At 34.8% G+C, this 12,225-nt stretch overlaps 1 protein-coding gene across 1 annotated transcript in view; it reads left to right on the forward strand.

Annotated features, from left to right (window-relative positions):
• Positions 1-10,456, forward strand: part of LOC124555630 (calcium-dependent secretion activator-like) — a 1,496,314-nt gene extending 1,485,858 nt beyond the window's left edge. Inside the window, exon 36 of the mRNA XM_047129606.1 lies at positions 5,942-10,456. Within this exon, the coding sequence (XP_046985562.1) occupies positions 5,942-6,143 (202 nt within the window). The 3' untranslated portion in view covers positions 6,144-10,456. The remainder of the gene's footprint in view (positions 1-5,941) is intronic.
• The last annotated feature ends 1,769 nt before the right edge of the window (positions 10,457-12,225 follow it).

Genomic DNA, 12,225 nt, shown 5'->3' on the forward strand with positions numbered 1-12,225 from the left:
TGATATATAGCTTTGGAAAAATGCTATGAATTCTGTTTGACATTTCAAACACTCTGTCTATGGCCCCACCAGAAAATGCGAGGAAAGTTGTTCAACACCATAAGTCAACTAACCTTTTATCAATTCTCACAATTATTACTGCATCTAATCAGGAACTTTTAAAAGTCTGAAACAACTCTCCTGTTTAGGTTTCTTGTTAACTCAGCAGATAACTACATTATAAAGTCATCAATATTCAATCATATTTGCACAATAATATCATTTAACTCTAGAATTTATTCTCTTGAACATATTCAAGACCCTTCCAAAATAATACATATTAGAGGATTAATGCAACTTAATGTACCCCAAAACATTGGTTATACATTCCACGTAACTACATGTTCTGTTTCTATAAATCATTAAAATTTTAATGGGATCTGACAAACCCCATGCCCCAAAATTTGTCCAGACAATAATTTTAATTAAACTACATGTATTACATGAGAAAATCATCCAAGTAATATAATTAATTAAATAACCCCTCAAAAGTTTCCTGTGTATCGTATGACAGTACAATTTCGCTTTCTCATATTCATAAATGACGAAAATATTTATAGCTTGCTGACCTCCACACGCCAAGATTTGTCTGAACAATATTTACTCCTTCCTTGCACGGAAACATACCTCCATGCTTTATCACATACTTCTTACATTCATCTATACCACCTCTTACACAAAACTGAAATAACCCAAAAAGATCTGAAATAATACACACGAAAAGACACTTATATATGTACTGATATTTCTACACATGCCATATTATTTTTACCCAAGATGTTATTCTACCACAGTTGCCCCTTATAGCATTTTGCTCTCCCATGTGATTACCTTTTGAATATCACTTTTTGTGCTTCTTAATCTGTTGAAATTAGAGGCCTCTTTCCTCATTCACCAATGGGTTCGTACAGTTACACACAAGGTATTTGACTACCACTGAAACAGCACTGTTAGACTGAAGAAGTGCACACCTTCTTTCATCATCAACATCGATCTTTACACTTGTGGGAACGGCAGCATTGCTGAGCGGCGAGAGCTTTGAGGCAGAATCTATGTGACATGACTGTGCAATCTTGGACACTGCAGTGTGTGGACCTGTATTGTCACATGTAATGCACTGTGTTGAATAAAGTGTTTGTTGTACTTTGCACCTATGGCATGATATATTTTCTGTCACCATGACAGACTGGAGTTCCATACTCCCACTGGCTGCACATTTTTAATTCCTCCCTTCTTCAGACATTTCTCATTTAACACTTCATTTACAACATCCCTTCCTTTCTCCTCTATATTTATAGTACACATTATAACTTTGAACCAACCCTCAATCTCATTATCATAATCAAGCAGTTCATAAAATACTTTATTCACCCAAATTTCATCTCTACATCTACATCTACATACATACTCTGCAATCCACCATACAGTGTGTGGCAGAGGGTACCTCGTTCCACAACTAGCATCTTCTCTCCCTGTTCCACTCCCAAACAGAACGAGGGAAAAATGACTGCCTATATGCCTCATCTCTTCTTCCTTCAATATCTCTTGGTACTTTAAATTTCTCCCATGCCCATGAGTGAGGTTGTAATGACTTCAATATGTTTCCATGCCATTTCCAATCATTAACAGAATTGCCACTTTCTTCCTTGATGTACCATTTTGTACTAAAGTCATCTCCTAAACCAATAATTTCCTCATTATTAGTGTCTATAATCTCCTTCTCTATCTCTAAATCGTCTGTAGGATTTATATCACCCTGATGACCCATTGTTTCGTCGTCCTCTTTTACATCAAATGTACTATTTCCTTCCTCCAGAGTAATGATATTAATAGCTGCAACCTCCCCACTATTAATCACACAACTTACTTAATCTCTTTTAAATGAAACCTCTCTTATTTCCACCAAATCACTACAGTCTGTAAAGGAATTCACTCCATTAACATCCACCAATATCCCATAAGTTTCCTTATTTAAAACTGTCAATACATTATAAAAATTGCCACCAATAACTCCAGTAAATCCTCACACACACTACACAAATTGCTGCTACTGCACTGCACCACATCATAATTCGCAGTACACTCGAATTCTGTCAGATTCAGAGCTACCTGTCTCTCCATTACATTTTCCCTCCCATCAGTCTCCTCTGATGCTTCACATCACATCTTGACCTACATTAATCCTTTACCATCCACTCATAATTCATGTTTACATCAAGAGACATCAGATCACTTCCATCAACAGAAATATATCCACAGACTCCTTCCTCAGTAACAATAACTAATGTGCAGTTCAAGGACTGGAGCTCAACATCTAATAGTTGTATTTTATTTTTTGTTGATTGCAGGTTTTGATGGAGGATTGTTATGTCTGTGAAATACCCCATGTTACTCTTTCCAATTGTTTGTTTTTATTTGTGACATCTGGTATGTGTGATATTTGGAGTGTTAAAATCTGTCTTGTGAGTGATTGTTTCAGTATTCTTTAAAGTGCCAAAGGTATTCTTTAGGCAGGGGAAGCTGTTGTCTGGATTTATCCTAAAAAAGACTTACTTTCCCTACCCATGACAACAGGTAGTTGAGTATGTGTGGCCCGAGATCCGTCCCCTATACTTTCATGAATCAGCTGTACCAATCTTCCCTTCCTAGTCCTGTTTGGGTGTAGGCCATGTCTAGTGAAACCCCATCTGTTGATAGTCCCGACGGGCACAAGAGAAACATGAGCGAAGTTGGCTGCCCTCAGAACCATCCCTAACCCCACATTGATAAGCCTCACAGCTCCATCAAAGTGTGGCTTATCATGATGCGGGAACAGTTCAACAAAGTGTATGTTGGTGCCATGAGTCAGGGAAGCTATCTTGTCCAGGTCACCACCTGTCATATGCCTCATCCCTGTACAAACTGTTTCCCGTCCCACCCACTATCAATAAATGGTCCTCTTTTGTAAAGTCCTTACATAAAGGCCCTAAGTCCTCTATCACATGTTGGCTTGAAGATACTGGTGGCCTGGTATGCTGACCCTAAACTTTCCTGTAACTGAGAGCCTACACCTCCCCCATGGCTACTACCTAGCAGCATCACTTTCTTCTTCCTAACACATTGTACACTCCTAGGCTTTTCTTTCATTTAGTACAGCAGGGCAGACCTTTGTGGAACCTCACCTCTTGGTGGATAGACAGTGATTTGCAGTGCCATTATCTTTATACTATTTCTACAAGTCACATACTTGTTATGTCATTGAAGTTCTCTTAGAAGCTTTTTTCAAACACCAAAGATAAGAGTATATGGTTCCATTAGAAAAGAAAACAATTTCAGTGTTCTAATTTGATGACTATTAACAATAAAAATTATGTGCAAACATCAGCAAATTTACCATACTGTCCACTATAACTTGGTGAAAACCTCACCTCGATATATTTATTAATTCTGTATATCCCAGCTATCTGGATCCTCATCTCCACCACCAGGTTTTGTGAGCCGTGCAAGTGGGAGTTATCCTTACAACACGTTCTCCACACCTGAAATTGTCCCATCCTCAACCTATGGTGACCTACTGTTCTCACACCCTCCATCCAACAGTTTCCACCCCATCTGTCCTATCACCTCCTCCTTATTCATGTCCCATTACCCTCTTTGTGTGCCACCATCTGCCAACACACATTTCCATCTTTTCCCTTCCCTTTCCCTCTCCTCTTCCACACCTCCTCCCTCCCCCTCCTCATATCCTTCCAAACAGCCTCCCAATGCTGCATCTGGCAGCCTACATGTCTAAATCTAGACCCTGTATGCTCTGCCAGATGCCACAATTCTCTCCACTCACCCATCCCCTGCTATCCATTCCCCTTCCATGCCCCCTCTCTATTGCTGCTTTTACTGAATATGACAGTTGCCTTCTGGTTTGAGATACCAGAAATGGCAGTTGTGTGTGTGAGGTGTGGTTGCTTGTGTGAATGAATGTGTGTGTTTTCTTTTCAGAAGGCTTTGGCTGAAAGATAAATATTAAAAATCTTTTCATTGGTCTGTCTGCAACTTAATGTGTCATCTTTACAGTGAGTAGCAATCTATCCTCTTGCTTATGTTGTTAACATATATTTATGTAAGTTGCCTTTGTAGCTTGAAAGCTGTCTTATGGGCTAATGATTAAATAGAAATGAATAAATATTGTATGTGTGAGGGTCGACACTAACCAGGATTTGGTGCTGGTTTAACAAATCAGAATTGTACAGATGGAACATCACAATTGGAAAGTGAACTGAAATATTAGGCTAGAATTTCACAATAATTTTTGTATTATTTCCTAGGGTTCCATGAAGTCATTCGAAATGCAGGTTAGGGAGTTGACAGTAAGCTAAGTTTCTCCTGAATGTTGTGTAAAAACTGCAGGTTTAATACCAATTTGAGTTTTGCTCTTCTGACAAAAAGTTTGAGGCTGTTCCACTGCGGAATTTAGACTCTTATACTTTTGCTGCTGAAGGCAAACACATCTTAAAAATTTATGAAATGTACTAGAATGTTATTTTGAAACTTTGTTGCAAGCATAGTTAAAGATATGGAGATAATTAAAGTATGAGAAAACACTGTGTATAGTAAGACCATTAAAGTGTAGAGGTTGTCTAAATACTAATGATAAACTAGTTTGCATGATTTTATAGCTCAAAAAATCACTAATGAATCTACAGTAATGCAACATGTATGTTCATGGCAGCTCTGTTTGGTTTATACTGCAGGTAATACAGTGAACAGATCATAATATTATGAACAAAGTTTCCAAACATCACATCAAGATTCTTAGTTTCTGCACACAAACAGGTCATGAAGGCCCAGTGGTACCGATTGGCCGCCATGTCATCCTCAGCCCACAAGCATCACTGGTGTGGATATGGAGGGGCCTGCAGTCAGCACACTGCTCTCCCATTCATATGTCAATTCATGAGACAGGGGCAACTACTTCTCAGTGATGTAGCTCCTCAGTTTGCCTCACTAGGGCTGAGTGCAACCAACTTGTCAACAGTGCTCGGCAGATCAGATGGTCAGCCATCCAAGTCCAAGTGCCAAACACAACTTGAATTGAGTTTTTAACCGTCTAATCCAGTTCAACTCTTGGCTAGTGTAGGTGCCATTTGTAAGAACTGTATGAAAAATCTTCCACCTTTAGAATATAGAAGTGAGAAAACTGTACAGGAATTGTAGGCAAAGCCGGCTGAGTACCTTGCCAACACTGCATAGTTTTTATGTGTCACAGATGTGCAATAGAACTGTGTGAATATGTTTTAAACAACCAAAAATTCTGTTGGAGCCTCTCCCATCTTATACATTCAAGTCTATTTTTCATTACAAGTAAAAGGAGCAACGAAATTCAGATATTTAAATGATATTTAAGATGATAAGGGAAATTTGATGATACCAGTGTTGGGTAATTTCAGCAAACAGAATGTTAGAGTAGCTTCCCATCTCCTGTTGTCACCCAAACCATCCAACGCATCCACTCACCGTAATAAAACTGCAGAGCTGTCACACGGTAGTTAGCTGAGATGATGTAATGATTCCAGTGTATGTATGTGTGTGTGTATGTGTATATATGACCCTTATAGCTCTGAAGAAGACTCCCTCTAAGTACCAGCTATATTCTGTCTCAGAACTAGCCACATTCTCAGTCTTGTTTATGTGCATATCAATGACAGCTGTTCAGTGAGTTGTTACCTACACACTTCCTGTTATTTGTTCAATCAGTCAAATGTGCTAGCGTTGTTACTTTTAGCTGAAATGCTTCAAGAATTCACTATACACATCATGAATACGGCATTTCTTTTACTGTAATATTTTAACTCAAGAATTTATGTGTAATCATACGTTTCATCATATTTAGTAGTTTCATTTACTTTAACTAACATTTTGTTAACAGGAGTTATCCAGAAACTGGGATTGATGATGATGGTGACCGTAGTAAACCAAAAGTTACCATCAGGGAGACTCTTGGCGAAGATGGAAACTATGTGGCAAAAATAACAAATGTGACAACGAATGTGGTAGGCAGAGTTGGAAATATGTTTGGAAAGGGTATTGGAGGTCTCACAAGTAAATTTGGTGGTGGAAGCTGGTTTTAGCAAAATGATTTGGCTTTCCTTTTGGTAACCTTTAGGTCACTCAAAGGTGTTAGAATATTTTATTTTTTGCATATGTAAAGTGACTGAGCTCTGCCTGTGATTATATGACCTTGTATAAACCGAAGACATGTATAATGCTTACAATGATTATTTGAAGCTCATAAACTAATTAATTGTATATTTTATAAATGTTGTCATGGGCTGACTTAAATAAGCCCAAAAGCACACATATTTAGGATTATAAGTTTTATATTGATCTAATAACCTTGTATGAAGAGAGTATTATCCCTGCAAGAATTTTAACATTTTTAGTATAGTACGTGTGAAATGGGGCCACATGCTGAAAGTTATATATTGTATATAGGTGAAAGCACATCCATTGCTCTTGATCTTAGCAGATAACATGAAAGAGTTCTGTACATAGCCCTTTTCCTTTTTGTAAATGAGATGATATCTATTGTTAATAATGGAGGATTGAAAAATAATTCCTGTTGTTTAAGACTTAAATTTGTGCATGATTTGTTAACTATAGTATCATACCATTGAAAAAATTGTTAAGGCATTTAAATGCAGATTATTATTATGTAATTGGTAGTGGCTGCCATAACAAAGATAACTGTAAAATTTTTTAAGAACTTTTGTAAGGAAGCAACACCTGTTATGGTCAGCTGTACTTGTTTAGTGTGATGATCGACAATGTTGATGACTGTAACATAATAGAAATATTGGGTACATGGAACTACCTTCAGGCCTTCATTGGGTAACATGATATATTATACAGTTTTACTAAATGAAACCTGTAAAATAATTAATACATTCTTTAAAAGAAGCTGTTTATTGTTATACCAGTAACATGGTAGTCTTTTTGAGAGACTCTTCGTGAATCATTTCCATAGAATATCCATAAATGAATCAACAGTTACAATAATAGTGCTACATAAAACACAGTTGTATACTGTTAAATCTAGCTTTAATCCAGCAGGTATTTAAACTATAATTGTGATACACATTTGATGTCAATATGGCATTGAGGTTGATCATGGCAAGATCCGCTGCTGTTGTTCTGTTAATCAAGAACATACTTTAAAGAGTTGTTGAAGTAACACCATATACATTGTTCTTTATAGGAAAAACTGAGAAAAATCGAAATAAAAACACTTGTTAGCTGATCAAAACTATTGTACAAATTTAAGACTTTAGTAATGAATTGTGCCTCAGCTGTTCAGGTATTTTAATAATGCACGTATTGTGAGATAAAAATCTGATAGGTGTATTCCAAGATCAAAAGAGTTATTACTAAATTTTTATTCATAAGAGAAAAAAAATTTGTTTTGGGACATGATGCAGTGTATTGTATGTTTATTTTCTCAGCAAAATTAGTTGGTACATACAGCAGTTGGTGACATGTCCATCTATTTGTGTAATTATTATACAATGTGCTAGGGTGTTTTTGTTACTATTCATAATCACAGTTGTTGTTCACTTATAATAATGCATTGTAACAAAAATAACAGTTTGTGGCATATTACTTATTTGCCACAGTTTCTCAATCCTACTCATCACCCCATATTATCTGCCACACTAAAGACAAGAGTAGATAGCAGAAAGTAATATTACTGAGAGGTCATTGTTGTGGCACTAGCTGAATTTAAAGTAGAACTCTATGAAAGATAAAAAACATTTTGACATAAGAATTTGTAAATTTCTCTTCATACTTAGTCATCTAATTTCACAGTCTTGAACTTACGAATAAATATATTGCTAATACTATTGACTAAACGTATGAGAAATAGACATCAAATCATACCCAGTAATCTGAGTAGATGAATAAAGACAGCATATTTCAATTACTGAGTAAGATTGTTTACATAATCAAGAATCATTGGTGACAATAGAAATACTCTGTTGAGTGCTTGTCACTGATAGAAATTAATTATATTCATAAGTATCCTATTATGAAAGTCAAATATTTCATGGAGTTCATAGAGGTGGTCCCACAGTTTCCAATAGACTTTTAACAGTACACAGAGCCATAATAAATAATGTAGAGTTTGTGTAGCTATTTATTCACAAATTGCATGATTATATTTTTGAGCAGAATGAAACATTTTTGTTTACATTTTGTTTTAGAACATTCATCACTGCAATTCATGAAAAAAATAATTCAATCATGAAAATCTTTATTGATGTGTAAGACAGATTTTTAAATCACATGAACACACTGGCATGTAATACTAGTGACTATTACGTGAAGGTTTCTGATATTTCATTATACAAGGTGGCTAACCAGCACATGCATATTTCCATGCTCACACACACACACACACACACACACACACACACACACACACACACACACACACACACACAAATAAACATTATAACAAATAAAAAGAGTTGCATGTTAATTGACGAATGGACATCATCGAATTATTTTTATTTATTCTCTGCAACATTACATTATTTAGGGTGGCTTGTGTCCTATTCATAGTTAAAGTGGAAGCAAATGTTGTTCAAAATGGGGTAGTTGTTACAACAATATGTACATAAGAACATAATTAATAAATTATCACAGATAAGTTCATACAACAAATTTCATTATTGCCTCACTGGTATTTTCAGTTAGTGTAAAGGTTTTTACATGCCTTACCGTGTCTTGCATATAAAACTTGTCTGAGAGTCATTAAACTTTTGGATAGTGTTGTCCTAACAACAAAATACCTAACAACAGTTCATAAATATCTGAATCATAGTTTTTAAATTGAATCACACTTACAATTATATCAGTTGTCATGGAGCACATTGTCAGTGTAGGTATTCCCTGTTATATATATTCTTACATACAGCTTGTGATGAATTCAACTTTCTGTTAGTGATATATGCTCTAGTAAACTGTTCACTCAGAGGTGTTAATATCAGGAAATGTCTCACACTCTTGATAAACCTTATAAACCTTTCAGGCCTTTGTGTGTCAATGGGATGTATGGGCTGGAACCAAATTCTGAACTACAATTTGATTTCACCCATTTCTTCTAAAAAAAAGAATTTCCTGAAATCAGCATTAGTATTAATGGAATTAAAATTGCATGCATGTCTGTTGAAACAGATTTTTTCAGTAATTTACTAGCAACTTCATTATTTAACTGTGTTTATTTCTCAATACTTGATGAAATGCCAGATATAGCTCTTGCATCACTTCATACACATGTGCTAAAAATGTAACTCTTCTTACTGTGCACAGTAGTTACACATTAAGGGAATTTCACCTTCAAACTGTCTAGCTGATCCATCATCATCATCTTCATCATCATTATCATCAGACTCTCTCTGCCTAAGTGTACTATCACAAACATATAAATGTACACCCTCCCCCCCCCCCCCCCAAACATTCCACTACAAACAAGACACACATGACTGCTCCATCCTTTTCTTTTTCATCATGAGCTCTGTTATGGAGTTTAGACTCTTCTAATTAATTATGTGTAAATTTACACAAAAAATTAAAATTTAGCCCAGTATGAATAGTATTGAATCATGTTCTATGACTACATGTAGCTTTAATGAAACTTTTCACAATGCAATTGGAAAGTAGAAACTCCATATGAAATCTCCAACAACACCTAACCCATTTTGAAGTGACACTTGCTGGTAATATTTTTTCATGAAGTAGTAAATGTGGTATAAGGACAATATTTATAAAAGGGATAGCTTTGTCATCAATACTGATTTGTGCAAACTCGTAACCTTTGTTCATAGGTATACATTTTGTCTCTTGTATAACAGTAAAGGTAAAATACAATAGCAGCATCAATTTACTTAAATCAAAATTAGTTGTCTAGCTTGTGTTGTGTAACTTATCGTTTTATTACATTATTATTATTATTATTATTACTGTTATTGTCATTATTATTATTATTATTATTAATGTTGTTGTTATTGTTGTTGTTGTTGTTGTTGTGGTTGTTGTTGTTGCTGTTAGCCAGTGCCTGTGCAAAGCTATAAAGCATTGCAAGATTTTTTATGATTTGATGTTTTAAGACAAGAGAGTGCCTTATGGTGGCAGTACTGGTGATATATACACCAGAAAAGTTGTTGATAAATTACAGACTATTGAATTTAGGGAAGGTAACTTTGGTTACTTTAGAATAAGTGCACTTACTTAGTAATGACTTTGGTATAATAGTTTTTTCTGAAAATAATGCACTTTCCCAAAAAGCTGGAATCAAATTTCAGAGGGAAATGTTGAAGGTTAGTTTTATTTGCATTAATGATTAAAGTGTAATAAATATTATAATACATTCTGGATTATGAGAAAAACTAAAATTTAGTGTATGTATTGTATTATTTCATTAAATGCAAGACACATAACCAATACATATGACATTTAAAATAAAATGCTTGGGGCATAAGCAGTTGTAAGCTTTCTATTCCGTTTATGGGATTGGTTTAATTTGTGCTGCTACTAGCTTTCTTAAAGTTGTGCAGCTAAAATAACAATAATGACACTTCTGTTAATCTTGTATTGATCTATGGAACAGAAAGTGATCTCTCCCTCTGACCCCTCCCCCATTCTGCCGCCTCATACTTGGTTGCTAAAAATGTTCATTAGCCAAAAACTTAAGATATCTATTGTAGGTGCTGACTAACATGATCTCCATACATTTCTCTTCTTGACACCTATTAGATGTTAATTTTGAACATCCTATGTATCTACATGCATTTTTTTTCCAAAAATATGGATTATGTTATTTTACAAAATGGACTGCATCTACACCTTTATATACACCAACAATAAGTGACATATTTATCCACCATATTTATTCGCTTCTTAAAAATTTGATCTTTAAACAGGTTCTTCCAGAAAACCTACCAGTTTTATTGGGTGCATAACATGGTAGATATTTCAGATTATTGTCAGATTTTAAATATGCTTTGTGAAGTGCAAGTGGAAGAGACATTATTTACACTAAGGAACAACTAAATATACCTACACTTTCAAAGAAACTGTTTTGCTTTGAAAAATCACATGCAGAATTGCTTTTTCACTAAATTTTTAGTGAACTGTGTGATACTTTCTGCAACTACATATATTTGTTTATTATTACTGATAATATACACACTTTTGCAAAAGGAATGTGTTATAAGTGTTATATTCAGAGTAGAAATTCTTTTAACCAATTTTTTTAAGTGTTCATACACAAAATTATTGTGCATAAAATAATTAAATGTGTTCTCCATAACCTAATTTATGTCATCCACTTACGTTTCAAAATCAGAAAGCTGGAAATAATTTGTGCACAAGATAGTTACCAAAATAAACCCATTTCATATATTAAGTACCGCAATGATAATCCATTTAACTGCCTAAAAGCAATAGTAAACTTTACCCAATATAAGTGACATTTTTTCCTGAAACTCTTATCACTGTATGAACATGACAGCATTTATATCAATATTTCATCTTTGTGATGATTTTCTTTGTTAAACAACCAATACAAAGTTATAACTCAGCCATGTTTTAAGCTGGTACACCACAATTTGGGAACAGATAGTTAAGAGACCGTTTAGAGATCACACCACAGTAAGTTTACGTAGATAGAAAACAATATCAAATGCTTCCAGGTTTCTTCATCCAAGGCTAGGGAGAAGGAGACAAAGAAGAACAAGTGTCAATGATTGAGAGAAAACAGACAAAACTACAGAAAAAATAGCGGAAAGAGTCCCTGCATTGGTGGATGAAAGGATATTACAAAGATTTAGAATGGGCTCATTAATTTCCACACTTCTCTTTCTCTGTGTACCAATTTGGAACAGAGTGACTACAAATTCAGCATCATGTACTCTATTTACTTCTGAGTATGTAGCCTGGTCTTATGCTAAATTTTTCATTGTCATTTGATTACAGTTTTTGCAATTACAAGTACTATTCTTTGAATATTTCACTACATTTCTTACTTTTGCATGAGTAAACCACTTCAGATTATCTCATTTCTATTCACTATGTACTCTGCAGTTATAATTACTGTTATGTGTAAGACAAGTTACTTTTAGACTAATGTTTGATTTATATAACATTTAATAT

The sequence above is a fragment of the Schistocerca americana genome, chromosome X (genome assembly GCF_021461395.2).
Source record: "Schistocerca americana isolate TAMUIC-IGC-003095 chromosome X, iqSchAmer2.1, whole genome shotgun sequence".
NCBI classification, from domain to species: domain Eukaryota; kingdom Metazoa; phylum Arthropoda; class Insecta; order Orthoptera; family Acrididae; genus Schistocerca; species Schistocerca americana.